The 24,255-nt window shown below is 36.8% G+C and overlaps 4 protein-coding genes across 5 annotated transcripts; 3 read left to right on the forward strand and 1 right to left on the reverse strand.

Moving 5' to 3' along the window:
- The first annotated feature begins 1,930 nt into the window (after positions 1-1,930).
- Positions 1,931-5,079, forward strand: LOC137394915 (uncharacterized). The gene is made up of 4 exons (XM_068081696.1): positions 1,931-1,949; positions 2,240-2,345; positions 2,522-2,567; positions 4,287-5,079. Exons 1-4 carry the CDS (start codon positions 1,939-1,941, stop codon positions 4,754-4,756), a joined length of 633 nt encoding a protein of 210 aa, XP_067937797.1. The 5' UTR covers positions 1,931-1,938; the 3' UTR covers positions 4,757-5,079.
- Positions 5,080-8,496: 3,417 nt separating this feature from the next.
- On the reverse strand, positions 8,497-22,283 carry LOC137395049 (RNA 3'-terminal phosphate cyclase-like). Of its 2 annotated transcripts, none has more exons than XM_068081837.1 (10): positions 22,248-22,283; positions 16,546-16,619; positions 16,353-16,453; positions 15,978-16,124; positions 15,368-15,550; positions 15,140-15,281; positions 13,455-13,736; positions 11,888-11,992; positions 10,460-10,585; positions 8,497-9,189 (listed from the first exon to the last, which is right to left on the reverse strand). In XM_068081837.1, the coding sequence occupies exons 2-9, from the start codon at positions 16,576-16,578 to the stop codon at positions 10,502-10,504; spliced, it is 1,077 nt and encodes a 358-aa protein (XP_067937938.1). In that variant the 5' UTR covers positions 16,579-16,619; positions 22,248-22,283; the 3' UTR covers positions 8,497-9,189; positions 10,460-10,501. The 2 variants fall into 2 exon arrangements, with proteins under 2 accessions (XP_067937938.1, XP_067937937.1); XM_068081836.1 differs by having other exon boundaries at positions 16,546-16,622; positions 22,248-22,276.
- On the forward strand, positions 18,202-18,603 carry LOC137394510 (uncharacterized). The gene has a single exon (XM_068081233.1). The coding sequence runs from the start codon at positions 18,202-18,204 to the stop codon at positions 18,601-18,603; it is 402 nt and encodes a 133-aa protein (XP_067937334.1).
- LOC137394511 (uncharacterized) lies at positions 18,763-20,939 on the forward strand. The gene is made up of 2 exons (XM_068081234.1): positions 18,763-18,779; positions 20,168-20,939. The coding sequence occupies exons 1-2, from the start codon at positions 18,763-18,765 to the stop codon at positions 20,937-20,939; spliced, it is 789 nt and encodes a 262-aa protein (XP_067937335.1).
- Positions 22,284-24,255: the final 1,972 nt, after the last annotated feature.

Consider the following 24,255-nt stretch of genomic DNA (forward strand, 5'->3'; position numbering starts at 1 on the left):
AACACAACTCAATTGGAACAGCGAATGTCGCAATCGTGAGCAACAACGCTACCCTAGGAGTTATCTACACCGTTAACAACTCGAAAACCCGGCTCATGCGCCTTCAACGCCAGTCTTCGTTCGGCAAGTGTAATAAGGTCAAAAGCTAGAGCTCGCGAATAAAAATACGTTTCTAATACTACGTAATAAGTCTAGGTAACTACTTCATACTTTCTAGACGTGCTCAGTTTCTGTATATGCATTTATAGCTTCATCACAATATGATACGTACAAAGTTTTCAGTTGTTGCTAGTAGTAAGACTGTTACTTTGAAGAAGTGGTAACAGTGTAACGGTAGGAGATAGCGATGCTGAGGCCGGCTCGGCTACTTAGGTTCTAACTTTTTAGCTCCGCTAAACACTCGGATAGGCCCTGCAGGGCTGGGTCAGATCTAAAAAAGATAACGATTTGTGAGTTTCTAGCTCGCAGTTCCTAACTCGGTTTGAAAACTGTGTAGCTGTGTTGGCGATTATAAGTAATCAGTAGTACCATGGACGTGAAAAAATAGTTTTGTATAGCTTTTAAAACAAACCTTTGACATCAGTGTTAAACGTCCTGCTCTAGCGGGCAATATTTGTTTCTTTTTTGCATTTCTAAAGCAAGCGGCATCGTGGGGCCAGCAACGTGCTACATGCTTACAGTCAAAATTCTTCTTCTTGAAAATTAAGAATGATTACTGGCATTAAAGAATGGTTACTGGTGTTTTGCTGGTGCTGGAAAGGCCTAGATTTATTTTAGATACTAGAAATATAAGGTATATATATAAAAGAGTGATAAAAACATAATACATTGAAAAAATATGATCCTAGACAGATGTTTTATAAGCAACTACGTTCTTGATGACAGTTTGTGTTGCAACAGTGTCTTCTAGTGCAGTTTGTTAAATTTCTAATTGTAATTTTCCTTCGAAATATTGGACTGTTTTAGATTTTCTTTTACTTATTTTAGGTGTTAGATGTTGGCATAAAACTGGCGATTTCCAAGTCGAAATCAACAATCAAGGTATGTCTTTCTGAGGTTGTGATCTAAAGTTGATGTGACGTGATGCTGTCCAAATACCTCTATTTTATTTAATCAGCAGTAAAAGTTCATCATGGGATTAATTTTATCATAATTTTTGTTACATCAACAAAATATATATTTTATAAACTTATTATGCAACGCTTAACGCAGTAAAAAAGATCTTGCCATATTGTATTATTCGTTAACTTTTTTATGTGTATCAAATGTTTATTTTCAGTTTTATGCTCTACTAATCTATGATAGTCTCACTAACGCATTAGACCAGCCTGCTGACATTGTTATAGTACCAAGACATGATTCTGAGCAAAGTCACTACTCCATAATGCTTAGCATTCTTATGCTGCACTTTTATACTAAAAGACTATGTCAAGATATTAATTTTGAGAACAATTAGTGTTGCATGGCTGTGCATAGTTATTATAATTGTTTTAAAAATTTAAAACAGGACATCTTTTATATAGCGTGTAACAGCTGGCATAGCTGGCACAGGAATACTGGCTCTGCGTGTATCTATAACATGCAACTTGCATTAGCCTGCATAGCTTTATATACAAGTTGTATATGGTACTCTGTTTGCAGCTGGTAGATAGGAAACTTGGGAAAATTCATTTAATGGACTCTCTTTCTTACAAAGGACAACAGACCATTGAAAAAAGGTGAGCATGAAATACTTCACTAGGTTTGTCAGTAAATCTTACAAAAAGCAACAGTTATTGCCTTTGCATTCTAGCATAAATGGTTTAATCCAAAAACTCACTGTTAGCAACAATATTTGCAGGAAGCTTGTTTCTGTTGATGAGAGGTTTGCTGATTATGCTGTGACAGATAGTGAGATGGCGGCCATGCAACAGAAAGATTGTGTAAGCTGTGGACTGTATGTTATCAAGGTGAGTGACACTCTCATTCGTAGAGGTCTCAAGACTTCAACAATTATCAGCAGGAAACGTCTGGTTGGATTATTTTCCTACACATTAACTATTACTAGGAAACCTAGTCCTATTCTGTCAATTTTCACTGTTAACCACAATGTTTTTTCAGCAAAATTAGTGTGATTCCTTGTAGGGGGTTATGCAATAATCTTGAACTTTCTAGATATTCGGCACATTTTTGTTGTTGTAAACTTATTAAAAAATAATTCTAAGAATCTGTATTTTTATAATGTTATTAATATTTTCAGCATGCGCAACGATAGGTTGAATCGTTCTGAGCTAAAAAATAGAAAAGATGGTGATATGTCTTTAAATCGTTCCACATACCGTAAAGAATTATTGGCAAGTATAAAGGTATGTGAAACAATAACTATTCCCAGCAGATTTAGCACATCTGTATATCTTGTATGTAAATATATGTTAAGATACTTCCTCACTTATTTGGTTTAATTTTCTCCACCTGAACTAACAACTTTTTAACATTTTTGCATTGAATTTCGTTTTTAACCAGTTGTCTTTATTTATGTTAGGAAGATGGTCGAGCATTGGCGGGTATCAGGCTCTCTATTGAAGCAGGTAGGTTGAAGATGTAAGCCACATACAGGCTAACAAGTTTTATATTTGTATCATGTTAATACATAAAAATTATTTTACTGTGTTCACCAATCTAGAGCATGAGAATACTATTCTGATATCTTTAAATAGGATAGTGTTGGTATCTACTGTAGATACCAACACTATACTATTTGTACAGGTAATGTCTGTAACAGACATTACCTGCTTTATATATATCTAATGCATGTTCTTAACCCTTTGGCTACGGCGCGCTTACGGCCGGGAAAATACCAGCGTACAGAGGCAATTATTAGGGCGATTTGAGCCTTCGACATGACTGCATAAAAACTGCATAATATGAAAGCTGAGAAATTTCTCTACAAGCTGATATTTTTTCTATGCAGATAGCTTGCAAATGCTTTCCAGCAAAAGTCTCAATTTGTTGAAGCTATTAATTTCTTTTTATACACCATTTTCAATTGTATTTTCCTATTGATAAAGGTAATTGACAATGTTGTATAAATAATACGTCTGAATATTTCTATCAAAATTGTGATGTGTCAAAGTTGCCACCTTTCTATCATAAAACATTGATAACAAATACATTTTTGGAAGCAATAACTCTGTGAACATGGTTTATGATAAGCATCTGCACGGTGTCATATGTTTGCAAGAGTTTGCAAAGAAACTGGTTGTCTAAGTCGTCCTTTCCAAGCCAGCAAGCTTTCAGCTATAGATATGAATTTATTAGGCAGCAAAACAGAATATAACCGGTCGCATATCATGGCACAAACATCTTCTAACTTGAAAAATTTATTGCTAGCAGGCTGTTCAAAATTGTCAGCAAAATGCACAGTAGCAAGTAAACTTGCTTCTATTTTTCTTTCCATTTTTAATTTTATTAAAAGTCAGCGTAAATAATAAAGGATTGTGGACCAGTAAGACAACAGAGTAGGCTTTTTGAAAATACTTATATGCAAAACTAAATAAATAACTCGCCAAATATCTTTACCATCAACAGGCTCCGAAGCATCGCAATGTTTTTGGAGGCCATATTTATTCGTTTCGTTAAATATAACATTTATAATGGCCGATGTTATAGAAAGCTTTAAATATTAACAATACTTACCTGTTTAAAAATTCGAACTTACTCCTGCCAAGCTGTCAGCAAAATGTAATTTTTGGGGTTTTAAGTCAGCTCCTCTTTAAAATCCGTAAATACTCCCGGTTTCATCACCGGCCGTTTCACTCTCACTTTCGCAATCCAATTCACCCTGTTGATCTTATTTTTCACTTTCATCGCCTTCCCCACATTCTTCCGACCTGATATCCTCTTCTTCACTTCGAAACCAGTCGATGTCTTCCTCTAAACAAACTTTTTTTAGCAGAGCTTGAACAACCGCGTGCGTTCATGATGAATAGATTTCCATAAAAGATCACATCTTTGCAGAGTGTATTGCTTGCACATGCGTATTAGGGATTACTTATAGCCTCACAACAGTATTACAAAGCCAACGGAAATTGATCAAATTACTAATTTTAAATTTTAATGCTGCTTTTTTAATAAATAATATATTTTAAAAAGGTCTATCGAAGGCCGGATTATTTCGGGATTTTCGGGATCCGTACGCTGAGACAATGCTCGTATTCCAGGCTTTTACGGATTTCGTAAGCAAAGGGTTAACTAGATCAAAACTTTGTGAAGTAGTCCGCAACTTTCTCTATTTATTTGTGTAATAGCCAAGGAAGAATCCACCAGAGAAAGAGCAGTGAATTGTTTCATGACAACAGAAGATGATGAAGCTACTAACTGGAATGGCAAGAAGCTTACAGAAAACCCTGTGGAATTTTCTGCTGTCTCACTAGATGCTCAGCTTATGTATTATAAAATCAAGTACCTGAAGCGCTATAAAACACACCATACTAGTTATGGTGTATTTAATGTAGTTCCAGCCGAAGATTACGAACATTGTCGACAGGAGCATATATCTGGAATGTATGATGGTATTCAGATGGTAAATGAGACCATTTTATATTATCTTAAAGAGACTAGCTCTGATTATCAGGTCATTAGTCGGCAACTCATTAGACTGAGTCCAGCTCTACTAGAAGCTTACGAGTCATGGTGTAAGAAGTTGACTGAAGAAGATGACAATAGTAGGCCATCTCCAGCATATTATGGTACGGACAAATCCATTATGCATAGCTAAACATGTTTTTCTGTTATGCTTTCCAATGTACATATGTATGCGGATAACTGGCATATCTTCAATATGTTTTAAAACAAAATTTTATTGTTTGTTCACACCGGACTATTATAGTGTATTCCCTGGTATTTGATGCCCTGATCCAATAGTAACTACTGTTTTATTAGCTTTTATGTTGCATACATTTACATGTATATAGTTTAGCCATCCTGTATTTCTAGTCAGTTTGTTTGCATTAGTGGAATCTACATCAAGGCAGTGTGCACTCAGCTGTACTCAGTGTGTACCTTTTCGTTATACAATTTTGCAACTTAGTGTATTCAACTTTTTCAACGGTTTTTCTATTTGGTACATATTGTATTTCGTTGAGAGATGCTATGTAAATCTAAACAATATATAACTTTTACATACAACATACAATGATAATACCTTCTCATAACTCTAAGCTTTAGTTTGTATGAAGTCATAACTCTTATTTAGCCAGGCTAATACTTGCTGTTCAAGTCCATGAAGTTGAAATAAGATAACTGTTTTGTAGCGAGGCTAATAATTGCTGAAAAGTTAGGTTCTAACGTATTTAATAGAAATATAACTGTTTTGTAGCTAGGCTAATATTTGCTGAAAATTCAGGTTCCAATATGTATTTAATAGAAATATAACTTTTGTAGCCGGGCTAATAATTGCTAAGTCAGGCTCTAACATGTATTTAATAGAAATATAACTGTTTTGTAGCTAGGCTAATATTTGCTGAAAAGTCAGGTTCCAATATATATTTAATAGAAATATAACTGTTTTGTAGCTAGGCTAATAATTGCTGAAAAGTCAGGCTCTAACATGTATTTAATAGAAATATAACTGCTTTGTAGCTAGGCTAATAATTGCTGAAAAGTCAGGTTCCAATATGCATTTAATAAAAATATAACTGTTTTGTAGCTGGGCTAATAATTGCTGAAAAGTCAGGTTCTAACATGTATTAAATAGAAATATAACTGTTTTGTAGCTGGGATAATATTTGCTGTAAAGTCAGGTTCCAATATGTATTTAATAGAAATATAACTGTTTTGTAGCTAGGCTAATAATTGCTGAAAAGTCAGGTTCCTATTTGTATTGTAATTAGAAGAAAAAGTATAACTGTTTTGTGGGCAAGCCAAAACTTGCTGTAGTCATATAAAATAACTGCTTTGCAATGTAGTACATACGTAATAGTTTGTAATAATATTATCAATGTACAAGCTCTATTCAAGAGTATACTAAAAACCATTTGCAACAACAGCCTACTACAACTAGGCAGTACAACTAGCATTAGCAGTTTTGTAGTTCCGTAGAAACGACCTTGTCAACGTGCAGGTATATTGTTAGCGCCAAAATTTATTTTTGTGTACATTCCGCAACCGAGTTAGGAATTGCGGCTAGAAACTCACAAATCGTTATCTTTTTTAGATCTGACCGCAGGGCTGAGGCAAGAAGAGACCAAGACGGCCAACGACCTAGTCAAAAAGTACAGCCGACACAAATGAAGACTGACCTACGACCGGGCCTGCAAATGAAAGACGACCTACGACCGGGCCTGCAAATGAAAGACGACCTACGACCGGGCCTGCAAATGAAAGACGACCTACGGCCGGGCGTGCAAATGAAAGACGACCTACGACCAAGCCGGTAGATGAGGGACGGGTATAACTGGTGTATCTCAGAACCTACATGCAACCTCAGAACCTCTATGTATGCATGCATACATAGAGGTTCTGAGGTTGCATGTAGGTTCTGAGATACTCCAGTTATACCCGTCCGTAGACCGTAGATGAGAGACCAACATTCTCTCAAAGGGATGATCTGTTACCGAGTCGGCCTTTCAAGGCGTAGCCTCTGATTTGCCTGGATTAGCCCCAGGGCTGATACTCTGAAAGAAACACCCACCTGGCTAGGCCCAGACTTGGATATTGTACACCCAATCACCTGGTTGGTCAATTTGAAATACACCCCCTAAACACTGGGAGTTCCCTAGGGGGCGCCCAGGTTCCACGCCCCGCTAAACATCCAATATGATTCAGAAGCTATATAAATATTTTTTACGGGCCCATTCACTGGCTTGGCTGTGAAAACCCCTCCCTAAAGTAGCAATTCACTGACAGCTTCCCATGATCTGAAAACCCCCCCTAAAACGTGATTTTGGGCCGAACCTCATGGGCCTTTTGGGGGAGTATCAACCCTGGGGATTAGCCAAGCAAATCAGAGCACTGAAAAGACTCACTACATGCATTTATTGTATTCATGCTGCTAAATGTATTTATTCACATGAATTTCAAAGTTTGTTTGTCTGTGTGTACTTCAGTTTGTCCAGCTATAGCTAGAAAAATATTAGAATGAAGAATCTGTAGCGCAGAGGATTCGATGTCAGAACCTCCCATTCACTAGGCAAATACCTTACCAATTAGGCTACACAAGATTGATGGTTTCATTGGGCAATATATGTCGCTATGTGAGTGAAAATACGCTAGTGCTCTCCATTACAGCGCAACATAATTTTATGTTTGCTCTCACAGCTCCTATTAGTAAGCTTACTCAAATTAGCCATTGGCAATGCACCAGTCTAATGGCAACTACTACCTTACCTCTCACTGTTTATAAGCTAATTTTTAATACCCGTGCAACACCGGGGGCATTATATTAGTTACATACATATTATTTGGAAAAATATATATTTGCCTTTCACAGTCGAAGTGGTGTTGTTCCTTGTAGAGTAGTAGAGGGTTGTAGCGGACTCATTTGCAACAGCTTACATGTCTCCACCGACTCGGTTGTCAGCAGAGGAGCCAATAATTGCTGAACCAGCCACGCCAGTCAGTCTACCATCAATGCCAGGCCCATCTCAGGGCAGGCCCGCCTGGATTCTGGGCTGTCAGACAGCTGACCAGTTGCTATATAATGGGCAAGAAAGGAAGGCCTGGCAATTACGGGAGGAAAGCTGACACTGGAGTGAGTTGGCCAGGGTGATGGCTAACCTGATTCGGACTCGGAGGTTTGGCCCAGATGACAGGGACTTTGTCGAGCAGGAGGTCCGCAGGCTAGAGTACTGGGCCAGGCACCATTAGCAGCCAGGCAGCTATCACTCCTCCTGGCTGTGACTTAGAGGTCCCCATGGCCTCTAATGGGGAGGAGAATGTAACAGCAGGCGATAGCTGGGCCCAGGACGGAAGAGAGCCATCGCGACCGGCTGAGGATGCAGAAGCTGGCTCGGCCCCTCAAAGCAGCTAGAGACTCAAATAGGCCTCGACAGGCCAAGCCAAAGAGTTACCGAGGCAGCCCACGATTTGGCCAGAAGTACAGCCACATTGGTTGGAGGGCACGCCGGGCCGATCTCCGAGCTGGCAGAGATGAAGACAGACCTATGACCGAGTTGGCAGATAAAAGACCGACCTGGCAGATGCATCAATCATTTGCTACCGAGCTGGCTCTGAGAAGGCTGACCTGTTAACGGAGTCATGTTCCCTGGGAAAAGGTTCGGAGCCTATTTACAACATTTGTATAAAACAGTGTGGATGAGCGAAGCAAGCCAGAGCATGAGGAAGGCTTTTCTATGCAGCTTATTGTATACGAACTTGTAACTGTATCTATTAAATATATTTGCCTTACATACTCAAACTGGTGTGGTTCCTTGGAGTAATGGAGGGTCGCAGTGGATTACTTTACAATAGCCAACATCTATGGTTGAAATACAAAGTTGAGTAAAAAATGAGTGGATGACACATTTTGAATGTATTTGCAATTTACCAAAAAAATCTTTGGCGCACAAATCAGAAAATATATTACAACACGTAGAAGATGGCTTCATTTTACCTGCAAGCACTAGTGTAACTAAACACCAAGATTGTTGATTGTTAGTGACTCATTCTAAATGGAAAAAATTTATGGTGGTCATACCTAAAATCTTACAAATCTCAAACATAGCATTACAATGAATGCACCATGTACTAAACTCAAACATAGAAACTTTCAAGTGTATACAACTCCTATATCTATACTGAACTTGCTTCTTTGTCATATTCGTACATATGACAATACGTCATAGCCCTGAGAAATGTTATGCATATAGAAATAGAATAGCAATTACAGTGTTTGAGTCTTACGGATAAAAATAGAAAGAAGAAAAACATACAACAGCAATTAGTCAATAACTGACCCATGATGCAGTTTGTATTGTTCTTCATGACTCTGATAGCAGGTACAAGTACTTCACCACTTAACCAATACATTATATGTAGATGACAGTTAGCTCAGATATTCCTTTGGTTAATAGTGAGTGATGCAAGGACGGTATCAGATACAATGGAATTACTATCAATCGAGTTACTATCTTCCACATTGATTTGAAGAAGTTTGACTATTTCATGCTCATTTAGGTTAGAGATCAAAGAGCAGACAACTCCGTCCAGTACCTGTAAGAGATAGTAAGGTAAAAAAGCAAACAACACGCTATTAAATCACAAAATAAACCGATCTGCCTGAGAAGGCGCCAAAAAAAGAGTGTGCCTTCGGTAGCTTTATACATACCTTAGTTAAGGCAACAATGGTCTTACTAATCATACATTTATACCGCGTACAGTAAACTTATATCCTTCAATCAATCTTTCATGTTCAATCAATACATTTTAGTGTGTTTAATTAACTCTTCAGTTTAAAACGCTATCATAACAATTAATACTAAAGCAAATCACAGATAGCAAAAAAAATAAAAGATTATATTATATAAACTTGTATAAGATTATACAAAACTAAATGTAAAAACTAAATTAATAGAGTTATAATCAACAAAAGACCTCTTCGTGCTAGCTTATGTTAGATAAACATATAATGGAGGTTTAGGTTTGCCAGTGAGCGGGTTCGATGTTAGATATAGATAACCAGAAGTTCATAACTTATTAGTTGAAATTAATTTAGTCCGTATACATGTACATTTTCTATCATTCATTTTCTTTTTACATGTATTATTAATTTGCACCAACCTCTTTACTTTTCCATAAAAAACTGCCATGCTTTAGTAGATTTCAAAGGTCATATACTAAAAAATATACTAAATAAAAAAAAAATATACTAAAAAATATACTAAATATTTGCTCCGATTTTATGTTGTATGTGTAAAAGTGGAGGTTTCAGTCTTGATAGCTTCTTTATATCTTAATTAATTAAAAAGGGGCTGATGGCAGACTTTTCTGTCTAAATTCAACCTATCCACATACTAAGCTTTGCCACCTCACATTACATTAGTAGCATGTGCAGTGTGAGCAGTAGTACCGATAGTTACTAGTAGTACCGATAGCTACTAGTAGTACCGATAGTTATTAGTAGTACCAATAGTTACCAGTAGTACTGATAGTTATTAGTAGTACCAATAGTTACCAGTAGTACCGATAGTCATTAGTAGTACCGATAATTACCAGTACTGCTAGTTACTGCTATCTACCTACTATACTAGTAACTCGCAATAGTAGCTATTAATAAGTAGTAGCAGGTGTAATCACCTACAATATGACTGACAGTCACTGGCATACAACTGGTTGAATATCCAGTAGTCACTGGCCGCTAGCAAAGATGAAAACCTCTTACCAAGCAGGGATAAGAACCTCCTAGTTGAAACTACGTACTAATCTAATTTTTGCGCTTTAAAAATAATTCGATGCAAAACAGTTTGAAAGGCAAAGTACATACTTGATAAAATAACTTATATTCGACTCGCCGGTGTTATATAGGTCAAAGGTGAGAGTTTTGAAAAGCGATACCATCACAGCTAATTACCACTGTGCCATCTTCTTGAGGTGCAATCTCAAACTCCACCTACAGTAAAATATTCACACTGTGGTAACTTACATCAGCAATAGTTTATACATACCTACACATCACTGGCCAATCGTGTGTTACTTGCAGTGCAGTCTACTGACTCAAACATACGGTAAACATCGCCTATACGCTATGTAAATGTAATAGCCTAGGAAGTTTAAACGCCGAACATTTTAAAAAGCATCACTACCGAGCATGATTAATTGGTACAGTAACAACTAAACTGAGTGTAAATAGCTCAAATATGGTGCAAAAAGATATCCACCTACACAAACACGTTAGCAGAAGATATCTACCTTACAGAACACAACCACGTTAACAGAAGATGTCTACCTTACAGAACACAACTACGTTAACAGAAGATGTCTACCATACAGAACACAACCACGTTAACAGAAGATATTTATCATACAGAACACAACCACGTTAACAGAAAATATCTACCTTACAGAACACAACCACGTTAACAGAAAATATCTACCTTACAGAACACAACCACGTTAATAGAAGATATCTACCTTACAGAACACAACCATGTTAATAGAAGATATCTACCTTACAGAACACAACCACATTAACGGAAGATGTCTACCTTACAGAACACAACCACGTTAACAGAAGATGTCTACCTTACAGAACACAACTACATTAACAGAAGATGTCTACCTTACAGAACACAACCACGTTAACAGAAGATATCTATCATACAGAACTCAACCACGTTAACAGAAGATGTCTACCTTACAGAACACAACCACGTTAACAGAAGATATCTACCTTACAAAACACAACCACGTTAACAGAAGATATCTACCTTACCGAACACAAACACGTTAACAGGAGATATCTACCTTACAGAACACAACCACGTTAACAGAAGATGTCTAACTTACAGAACACAACCACGTTAACAGAAGATATCTACCTTACAGAACACAACCACGTTAATAGAAGATATTTACCTTACAGAACATAACCATGTTAATATGAGCTATCCACCTACACAACATAACCACATTAACAGAAGATACTAACTACACAACATAACCACATTAACAAAAGATATTACCTACACAACATAACCATGGTAACAGGAGATATCTACTTAGAGAACATAACCATGCTAACAGGAATTATCCACCCATGAAACACAGTCATGTTAGCGGAACATATGCGGACACTAAAAAGTCTGCAGCGTGAATGAAAAATGAATAGTCTGGTGGAAGCTTCCTAAATATCAATATTATTAATTTGTCAGGAAATAATGACTTACATCTCAGTTACATATCAAATCCTTACCCCTGTTAGCTTTTTAGCTATATGAATGGCTGTCTCCGTGTGAAGCGTGAGTGGCCCACACCTCACCTTTGATTGACCTGAGGCTAGAGCCATGAAGATTATCAGCTAAAATGAATAGATGACAAGCTGGTTAGTTACAGAATTGCTTCAGGCAGCACATAGTAGCGCCACTTCAGGCAGCACATAGTAGAGCTACTGTAGTAGTAGTAGCGCCACTGTGAATGATCAAGGATTGACAAGGATAAGAGAAGGAAGAGCAGAATTTCTCTAGGATTTGTTCCTTTTATAAATCAGAAAAAGCAAGCTTAATCAACCTGTGCTAACATTGAGTGATTTATTTGCTGCTCCTTTGACCTTCATATAGCCTTCAAATCATCTCCTAATATCAGTTTTAAAATGAAAGATTATAATACAAGCTCAATATACTTGTACACTAGTCTAACTTTGCAATGATATGAATTTATGAGGTGAATAAAACATATGAATCAGGCATGTTTGATGGGCAAACTATGTAGCCATAATTATAGCTATATGCAGTCAACTAGAAGGTAAATCTGGGCCTATAACCGGCATAATTTGGAGCTCAGTAATATCAGACACTAAACTGCTGACGGTTGGTAAAAGTCATAAAATCAATTCAAATGATTCAAATTCAATTCAAATGATTACACTGAAGAGAGAATGAAACGTATAAAAGAAGGTGAATGACTAGGTTGATAACCTTAGAAGGCAATTTATAGAGACTGGCATTCATAATATGTATCACATCATGTCACCTCTGAAGAAAGTTGCCTGCTCCTGCGATGTAAGTGATACTAGCAACACCACAGTAATTGTTTTTTGAAAGGCATAGAAATCATTTTATACACGTAATATTCAGATTAGAATTATCAATTGATTAATAAAATGCAAAAAGTTGATTATTCTTTTATCGGTAAACAAACTAGCGGTTGACTAGCTCCAAGTTTGGTAGACCAGACTTTATATCACAAGACACAATAACCAACTCTCAGTCTGAAAGTAGAAAAGGTTTCTAGAACGATATAGAGAAGAATATATTTGTGTATTAATAAAGGGAATCAATTAATATCTCAATTATTATTAAAAGAGTTATTAAAAAGATTTTAAAAATTGATATTAAAATATAAACTAAAATCAATTACTATATCAATATTAATTGATTTTAATATCAACTAAAATCAATTAATATATCAATTAAAATTAAAAAATATTTTCCCGCTTTTACCGTGTCATTAGCCTAACAGCACAAGCAACGGATAAACATTTTAATGAAATACAAATCAAAGACAATATGAACAAAATAAATTAATAAATTTATACTTGTAATACAGCAAAATAGACACACTAATACATGTATAGTAAATTAAGTAATAAATTTAAAAATCTTAGCAAAACTAGAATAATCCTTAGACATAAATGTTATAAAGCAAATTTTTCCCTTTCTCAAGGAATGTTAAAGAGAGTGGATAACTCTCCTAGTCTTCAGAAGATCTAAACTAAATACAACTCTTAGCTATACGCCTACACAGAAAGCAACTGCACTCACTTGATCCTGCAGGTGCTCATCAACACAGCCGAGCTGCTGAACTGCAACCAGCAGCTCATCGGCAGCTTCTCTGGCTACTTGTTCAGCAGCCTTTCCTCGTTTCCCGATGCTTGTTCCACCAAAAATACAACCAGTTGTTGTGTAGGCAGCAAGGAAAACACCGCTGCCAGTCGCTGTTGCTTGAGACGCCGACTCATATCTAGCAGCTACTGATATCGACACACTCTTCGGCAGATGCTTCTGCAGGTGCTTGCTGGCTGCAGCGGCTGATTGCTGAGCTACCTGTAGAAGAGTGTCATGGAGATGAATTGTGTCACTCGTTTGATAACTGACACTTGGGTGACAAGCTTATCAACAATATATAGAGGAGTTTGCAGTACTACCGGAACAGGAGTGGTAGAACATTACAATGTCACAGATAAATATGGATACTGTAGAATAATGGGTCTCAATAGAGTTGCCATAAACCCCGATAGCCATCGTAGAACCTAGCCAAAGAGTGTTTTCAATATAACTTCTTTGTATTACAAAAAATAAAGAAGTCAGCGAAAAATTGAAAACCACCATCTTAAGTACACATTAGAATTACTAAAGAGCTTTCATATTTGTCCCGTTTATAAATCAGAAAAATCAAGCTCGATCAACTTGTGCTGTCATAAAATGATTTTTTGCTGTCCCTCTGACCTTCGTATAGTCTTCAAAACATCTCCATGCAGTTTTTATAAACCAGAATTTGTAGAAACGGTGAACATAATATGAGTCTTAAAATGAAAATTTAAAATGAAGCTCGATATACTTGTAGACAAGTCTCACTCTGCAACGATATGAATTTATGAGGTGAATCAAATGAAATGAGCTGTAGAACATGCACAAACCATGTGAAACGTAGAATCCCGTGCAGTTCAGACTAAGGCTACTAGAATGTTCTATGAATGGGTAGAAAGTAGATATTTTTGTATACCATAAGTTCATGCAAGGCAAGTTGAAACAAAGTATTTCAAATGGTGAACTAACACATGGTTAAAATGAAACATTTCAAAGGAATGATGATTTTTGGTGCTACTAAATGCAGACCATTGTTTACTGTTGACAGTTTAAAACATAGCATGAGCATAATGTTTGACAGTGGCATGACTGGACAGGTGCGCCCAAATAATAAAAATAAAACATTTTTCTAATGTGATGTCCTCAAAGAACATGACCAACTTTTGAAATATAAGGCATGTTGGTAGTTGTCTCCACATACAGGCAACATTACCAGCTTACCACTGCTTTAGCTCGCAGTTAATTTAGGTAACGCCAAAAATTATGTCTATTGTTAAGAAAACTTCAATAATTAGTTGCTAACCATAGTTAACCATATTAGTGTGCTGGCAGTCATTGCCACATGTAATAGCTATGTGCACAATTATTCTTAGACATACACAGGTTGCAGGGTAGCACAGTTGGTAGAACGGTTAGATAGTAATCCAAGAATCCGAGTTCAATTCCTGAGTGATGTAATCTTTTCTAATAACGCTCCTATTATAGTAATGATTGATATTATTCAACCTACAGGATAGGTCATCAGATAGTCATACTAGGAGGGCCCCAAGAACGCAGCACCAGCTGAAATACCCCAGCACAAAGCTTTAGCTCCAATTAACCATAGACTTTTCTAATCTGGATAAAAAGAAAAGTCATACCTTAACTGGGAGTTGTCCAGACACATAAGAAATTCCTTCTACTTTGATTATCTCCCCACGATCAAGAAGAACTATTGGCTTGAGACATTTGATAGGCTCAATACAAACTCGAACTTTTCCACCTCCTTTGGGATAAAATCCTCTGTAAGGCGAATGAGAAGGAGATAAGAAACCGGTGAGTGTAGCAATTAACTGCTAGGCAAGGGAGACAATCACACGAAGGAATACCTTTTGAGTAGCTGACAGTCAACACGCAGTCCTATTTGCTGTGCTATTGGAAGAAATACAGTGGTGAAGTAGTCTATGGGAGGGGCACTTTCCGCATTAGTTCCCCCACCCAAGGTTAAATCACAGGCTTGGTCAGAGAACAGGGCTACGGGTAAAGATGATTGCAGCAAGAGAACAAGACTCCTGCAAAAGCGATGCAGTATGTATTATAGATGATTAACAAGTGATAATGGTGGCTGACTGAAATATAGCTAATAATATAAGCATTCCACTTGCGAATTAGTTTTAAGAATAAAATATAAAGAGTAAAATTCTAAAACCTGTGGTTTTTATTCAAATACTATAGGAATATGTATTATGTATGTAATACATGGAATATGTATGTATCCAAATCTTCTCAAACAAGGATGTCTTACTTGTCAGTTTAACAAGTACTTGTCTTAGTCTGCCACTACTGAAGATGGAGGTTTGTAACTCTGCCTTAGAGTTACAGACCTCAGTAAAGAAGAATGATAGTACAAAGTTTCCAAGATAGAAGCTTGTTTAAGTAACATTCAATCTGCAGCAATATGTGAAGGTCAAAGTTACTTGGCAAACAAAGACAACTCACCCTGCAGTGCCGACTTCCTTCGAGTAAATACCTCCATGTACTTGGCCCGATGGCTGTAGTTCGACAACACATGAGTTGACTTGGTCTCCTGACAGTTTTGCATGACTCATATCACCCAACAGCTGTATGCCACAGAGGTGTTGGGGCCTGACAAAGTAGTAGACTACTAACAGCATGCTCAAAGCATTAATATAATGCTTTGATATCTGCATAGGTATCTAGATCATGAATATCTGCTTTGGTATAATGATCAGATATCTGTCTATTACCAATAGAAGAAAAGTAGACTGCGTAGCTGTTTTTATAGGCGGATGCAGTGATAGAGCTGTCTATATAACTCAACAACATGTAAGGAAACAACTAAATGATACCCACCGCAGGCCTGGTTTTGATCTATTGGCTCTGATATCTGTGATTTTAATAGGCTTTCCCAGAATGCAACTCAGAGCAGTAGCATTCCTTAAGATTTGTCCCCCCTGAATGCAATGTAATAAATATCATATGCGATGAAGATACGAGCTATTATGTTCTCAACATGTAAGCTTCAAGTTATTCTTTGCTCACTCACCCCTTCTAGGATATTTCCCGCTAGTTCGATCATTTCCTGCTGTATGATGCTGTGATCACGATGCACCAGCTGTTCTGCTAAAATATAGCAACTTGATGTACAGCTATCATATTTACATTCTATATGAACTATGACTTGAGTATACAACTTGATGTACAGCTATCATTTACATTCTATATGAACTATGACTTGAGTATACAACTTGATGTACAGCTATCATATTTACATTCTATATGAACTATGACTTGAGTATACAACTTGATGTACAGCTATCATATTTACATTCTATATGAACTATGACTTGAGTATACAACTTGATGTACAGCTATCATATTTACATTCTATATGAACTATGACTTGAGTATACAACTTGATGTACAGCTATCATTTCCATTCTATATGAACTATGACTTGAGTATACAACTTGATGTGCAGCTATCATTTACATTCTATATGAACTATGACTTGAGTATACAACTTGATGTACAGCTATCATATTTACATTCTATATGAACTATGACTTGAGTATACAACTTGATGTACAGCTATCATATTTACATTCTATATGAACTATGACTTGAGTATACAACTTGATGTCCAGCTATCATTTACATTCTATATGAACTATGACTTGAGTATAGAGGTGAAAGCACAAACGCTATTTCATGTTTGTACAAACTAAAGATAATATTATTCCAGTGAATAGGATTCACTGATAAAATGGCATATAATATAATGCAATAAAATGATTATAATGACATGACATAAATGTCTGAAAAAAGAAATTATTCCAATTGTTGATTTCTTGAAATTCTCGGCTAAGGCTGCTATATTATGAGTGTCCATTGACTGGCTGAGCTAACAGTCATCTATTACATATTATTTATCAGTTGAGTGGTGAGGTCCTTGTACCTGCTTTCAGATATTCATGAAGCCCAATACAACCTGCATCATGGATTTACGGTGACTAAACTGGCAACACCAGCTCAAAGTTGGATTTGGAATCTGAGCATCCTGTTGGAACGAAGTAAAATACCCAACAAAGAATGACTAGACTTCTCAGAAAGTGTGTTGTCGTCACACTCATATAGATAAACACAATAGATAAACTTATCATTTGGCTAGCTACTGCATCAGACCAAAGATGCCAGAAACAGGTCCAGAAACAGATCTGGACCTGTTTCTGTCCGCTAAATTACATCTCTGTACTGCCAAGAGAGGGACTCTGGTAATGCAAAATCTGTGTTCCTTAATACTTTTTTACACGCAGTTTCAATGGAAATGACTCAATTCGATACTAATCATAATGGCTCGAATGACACCCGGCTTAAAAATGTTGGCGCTGTGGTACTCTCACTCCGGCACCCATTGAAAAACAAGCTAAAAAGCAAACAGAAAAATGACAAGCCCATCTTAAAAATTGTAGAATGGAATGTAAGGATACTTCTTGACAGAAATCGCTCAAACCGCCAAAAAATAATGACAGGCGAGAAAACTTTAACGATATCAGATTGATTCCTCAGTACTTTGCAAGACTTGTCTAACGATCTCAGGGAGTTTGGTGAACAGTCTACACATTCTACTAAAGTAACAGAAAAGAACATGAACGAAGAGACTGAGGGTGGCTTTGCCATCTGAAATGACATAACCAAGGAGATGGAACAAGACCCAATCGCAGTGAGAGACAGGATCATGGCTTTGTGGCTGCCACTAAAGAAAAATGCATACTTGTCTGTCATAAGCACCTATGCTTCCATTATGAGCAATGCTCACGAATTCAAGGAAGAATTTTACAATCAGTTGAGACATGGGATAAAAACCATCCCTGACACAGATAAGCCGTTTATTGCAGGTGACTATGATGCGAGGGTTGGTGTAATCACCGGAGTTGGCAGAGTTATCAGATATCAAGGTCAAAGAAAATTTAACTCTAACGGCAAACTTCTACTTGCTTTCTACTCAGAGCATGAAGTCATTATCATCGACACCATCCTCAAGTACATGGATTATCCTAAGACGACAGGGATCCATCCAAGGCCAAGCATTGGCACTTACTAAACTATGTGATTACAAAACAAGTGGGCAATGTTTTGGACACCTACTACGAGAGTGGGCCAATAATAATGCACCAACAATAGAACGTTATAAATTTTGAGAAACTCTAAAGGAGAGATTGCGCCTCTGCGACTCATTCTGATCTCCATAGCACTGTTGACCATGACAGATGCTAGAGGGTAAATGATAGACCACCTGAATGAAAATATATAAAATACAATACTTATATAATACATAAATATATAACATATAATACTCATATAATGCATATATAAAAAAGAACAACATTATGAATATCTACGTGACAATTAACTCATGAACTTTGTATATGTAAATTTAATAATTGTACTCATTAAATCAGAACCAATTTGTTAGAGCTCTTCATCTGACCAGCTAAAGATTGATACACACGATCATATCGTTTAGAAATACTAAGCCTTAGAGTTTTCAATTTTCTATCTGGTAAAGGACAACACTGGCTGCATCAATGTATGTGAAAAGCAATGACATGACAATAGTTGTCATTGTTACAATAATTATCATTCTGCAACTTAGTTGCTATTTTCATGACATGTAGAATGTGGGTAGAAAAGGCATAGTTCAATATATTAAATTTTGACTTCAGTTTTTCCACAAAACCGCCTATTTGCTACTGTAAACTTAAGATTGTAAAATGTTCTATATTGTTGTTGTCAAAAAAGCATTTGGGTTTTTCTACTAGCCATCGCATTGTTGGTAAAAGAAAATCACATGTCAGTGCATGAAGTTTTTATGTATAGATATATCAAAATATATTACACCATTAGCTTTCATTATCTTTCTTATTACATGTATCTTCTTTTCTGCTGGGATGCGCTGTCTGGGTAAATTGGGAAATCCTCTTTGATGCTCATCATTTCTTGTCTAAACAAACCACCTACATTTGATCATGACTTGTAGGTGCTCCAAATAATTTTGTCACAAACGCGCATGCTAGGAACAATACAAAATGTGCTATGTCCATTTTAAAGCCTACCGACAGAATACAGTATGCCTGCTTGAATGGGTAACTTTGAATTCTCACTATGCTCTACGATCAACCAACTGACACCATCATCTATAAAAAGTGTATATTTTACTATATTATTCTATATTACGTGGCTTATTATCCTGAAGGACAGAGGAACAGTCTTTTCCAGCACCCTTTTATTATTATACACTTATTCATAGCCACCAACAAGCTTATGCAACCCACTTGTAAACAACTCTCATAACATATTAAGCTAGTTTTCGAGTTAATATCTTTGCAATTTTGATGGTTTATTATTTCAACAGCTCCACAATTTATTATTTCAACAGTTCCACAATTTATTATTTCAACAGTTCCACAATAAATATAGTGCATACATACTTTTGCTTCGTATAAAACTAAACCTACGTGTATTATACAACCAAATAGCTTTACTTTTTTGAGTTTCAAAAATAAATACAAGCCAATCTTAAAATAAAAACAGAACTAAACACAATTTCGCAAACATGAATCTAAAAACGGAAAAAAACTTTTAATTTTGTATTATTTTCTTTGCAGTAAACAGACTAAAAAAGCTCCCCCAGCCACAGCTGATGGGACAATTACCCTGGAAAGGGTAGAGGCCACGCCTCCATTCACTCATGTTGGGTTGGATGTATGCGGACCTCTTAATATAAGGGAAAGAAGAACAGAGTTGAAGCGATGGGGTCTGATGGTGACATGCATGTATTCAAGGGCTGTGCACATTGAAGTACTTGATGATCTCTCAACTGACAACCTGATTCAAGCCTTGAGATGTATCATTGCCATTCGCGGACCAATTAAAACCATCACATCTGATAATGGAACCAATTTTGTTGGCGCTAGTAATGAATTGGAAAAGGAATGGAATGCGGGTAATCTCCAAAATTATCTGCTCACCAGCAACATCGAATGGAAATTTAATGCACCACTTGCTAGTAACCAGGGAGGTGCCACGGAGCGGATGATCAGGTCCGCTCGAGCAGTACTTTCAGCAATCGCTCTGAAGTACAAGGGGCGAATGCATACAAAGACACTTCAAACAGCTTTTCATGAAGCTGCCAATGTTATCAATAGCCGTCCTCTGACGGCCACTTTAATAAACTCCCCAGATGAACAGATTATCACTCCTAACCTTCTACTCAACATGAAGGGCAATGAGGGAGCACTACCTCCAGCCGAGTTTCCAAAAGAAGCAGTGTATGGGAACAAGCGGTGGAAAGTTGCTCAGGCTATTGCTCAAGAATTTTGGCCAATGTGGAAGTCGGAGTATTTAGGACTTTGTCACGCAAAAACCAAAATGGACTAAGGAAAGGGAAAACTTGAAGACAGGAAACATAGTGATGTTAGTTGACAATCAGGCTGCTCGATGTGACTGAAAGGCAGGAAGGATCATTTCTACCTTACTGGGCACTGATGGATTGGTTAGGAACATTGAGGTGCAGTTATCAAACATATTTGTGGACAGCATGGGAAAGAGAATAACGGAACCGACTGTTCTCCGCCGACCAGTTAACAAGGTCGTCGTTCTACTGAAACAAGAGACAATGTCTTCACAACATCCTTAAGTTAATCGTGTTTAGCATTCAGTTTATATATATTATAGATGTTAGAATGCTTTTGTTTCGTTGCTGATAGTTTATGAGCTATTATAATCACATATTATAAAATATTATATAATCACATGTAATTATATTATGCCTGTAAATATATAATCACAAACTTGAACCAAAACAGTGTTGTTAATTTTGAGATAAATTTAGGTGGGAGTGTAGATGAATTTAGTAGCAACGACTAGAGCTGCCAGAGGTAAAAGAATTGTAGACCACAAAAATGTTTGACTCATCAACTAGCTTCACTATGAAATCTATTTCACAGTTACCTAGCTGTGCCCTGACCAATTGCTCCGAATGCCTATCTAGCTGCTGACCCTTGGTCAGTCTGATTGGCCGGGTTGGAGTATGGTACCATGAGGTTATCCAATCGTAATACTGAGAGACTAATTCTGGGTGGTATTTTTTGACATGTGCTTTAGTTTTTCTGTGACAAGGAAAGAAGAAGAAGAATCAACTGAATTTAGGTCAGCAACTGACAAACAGAATACTACTAGGATGTAGTGAAATTAGCAACTTATGACCATATTTGGCAGCAATAAGTAACAGAAAACTATTGTCAACAATAAAAGAGCAATTAGTAACAATATACATGAGGTAATCGGAAAATATAGATGAGAGAGAGCACAGGCCAGTTTTATATTATATACTTTTGAGATATAATTGTTTCACGATTATCTTTTAAGTGGACAATTTCCCTTTGTTTACAGTATGCTATTTACACATTGTATGTTTGAAGTTTCGAACACTCATAAGCTTTCCTATCTCATATATAGTATTATATCAGCAAGTAATGTTTGTATCACTGTGAATGCAATTTCTTTCTCATGTTAGGTTTTAAACGTATTTAGCCTATTTCTAGGCCTATTTTCAGGCTTGAATATTGCAATAAAGAAAGGAATAAAGCAAACAAAAAGCACATCAGTAAAGTTATCCTCCCTCTTTGTCTATTTCCACAATAACAGAAGTTTTAGAGTTTCCTATAAAACGCTACACAGACCTACCAAATTAGAAGCAAAACCTGTAATATAGGAATGTGTCTAAACAGTGCCGCACCAATGAAAAAGCTTATTTAGCGTTAGACCGACAAGGTGTGTCTTTAGGAGCTTATAGGGGTTTTGCGTATTCTCCGTTTTAATGCAAAAGTAAATAAACTAATTTTAGCGTTTCCATTATAAACCTTTTTTTCTTAATGTATCAGCGAAGGCCATTTACATCATAGTTTATACTAATAATTCATACAACACACAAGTTAGTTTACAATTTCAAGTGCATATTGAATATTTAATAACAATGCATGTTAGAAATTTTGTTTTGTATATCGGAGACGATATCAGGTTTAATAATTCTTTTCACATTATCATTGTACATGTATATTGATCACAGGTGTCCTTTAGCGGGATGTAGCCGAGGCCGGGCCGTAGTCTACACACAAAAAACAACATGTTGTTTTTTGTGTGTGTAGACTACGGCCCGGCCTCGGCTTCGGCAATATCCCGCTAAAGGACACCTGTGATATTAAATGTACTACCAACTACTAAACCTTTTGTGACCAGCCTTGTATTTTATTCTCTGAGAGAGCAAATTAATTTTTTGTCTATTTTTCAAGTTTGTTCTTTCTTTTTCAATATTCGTGGCCATATATGCGTTTCTATTTTGTTTTACTATTCTGGAAAAGTTGTTATGTGTGGTTGTGGAGAAATTATGTTATGCATAACTAATCTGAATACACACACAACATCAGTGTTGAATTGCTTTGTCATATTATTCTATTTTGACTATGTTTAGTTTGTGCACTTTTGCTTAGCTTATGGGAACTAATTTGATTATTACTGGTTCAGGTACAAGTGAAGGTGTAGAGCTATTGTAAGCAATATTAATATTTACCAGTCAAAGTTACTTTTTTATTCTATAAGTCAAACAATGAAATACATAACTAACAAAATTCTAAAACAATAATATTAATGACAAAATGTTAAAAGAGCTAATAAAAGTTACATCCTTACTCGAACGGTCGTGTATGCTTGTTGATCAGTCCTGTACAGCTGTGAGTTTTGACAGTCAAACGAGAGTCGTGAGAGGCCATAGGTAGAGAGTGTCAGCAGTTGAGATAGTGGCGTAGAAGAGGCTCAGCTGGTGGAGGATAATGAGGCTCTAGAGGGGGGAGGAGAGAGAGGGAGACTCCTCAACAGGCAGATGGGAAAGTGTCCAAGGAGGCCTTTGGGAAGAGAGAGAGAGAGAGAGCCAGAGCTCAAGCTAGAGCTCTGAGTCATTGGAGCTGTCCTCTTTTATAGAAGTCTGGCATGTGGGATGGCTAGCCTGTGGGTGTAGGTTGAGTGTTAAGATTCAATGCTTTACGCCAAAAGTGTGAAGATATCTTGTTCGCGTTGTGAAGTCTTCAGCTGGTGCACATGGTGTTGACATGTAGGGTGGAGCTCGTGACTTACTCCTGGTATCTAGGTCATGTTTGACAGGGGTGGCAGATCTATAATCTGATGTGTGTACTCATTTGATTCGTTTCTAATGTTTCTTTGATGGTTTTCTGGTGATGGTGGTTGATAGGTTTAATTTCTTCCACTTCCCTTTGGCGGTTTTCACAGGCGGTGTTGATGCAGTTTCCATGGCTGATTTCTTCCAATTCTGAAGTTTCTAATTTTTTTTGACGTTTCCAATTATTGGATCTTTTGACATCTTCTAGGTGTCTGGCTGCTTGTACGTATTATATGCTTATCCTGTGGTTTGGCTGCATTCCCTATCGGTATGTTGTTTTCGCAGTATTTCCGTACAACAGAGTACTTTCAGTTCGTTTAGAGTCAAATATAGTCTATATATATTAGATTAAGCCGTCTTAAGCTAAATCTGGATTTCGATTTTATTCTAATAATCTTTGTTTGTACTAAAAAGTACAATCTCTAACGTCTACCGAGATCATGGCTTGTCTATTGATTTTAACATATAGTGATGTTAGTAACATGTTTCTGATTTTAATTAGTCGTACATGTAACTACTATT

Source organism: Watersipora subatra, chromosome 4, assembly GCF_963576615.1.
Source record: "Watersipora subatra chromosome 4, tzWatSuba1.1, whole genome shotgun sequence".
NCBI lineage: Eukaryota > Metazoa > Bryozoa > Gymnolaemata > Cheilostomatida > Watersiporidae > Watersipora > Watersipora subatra.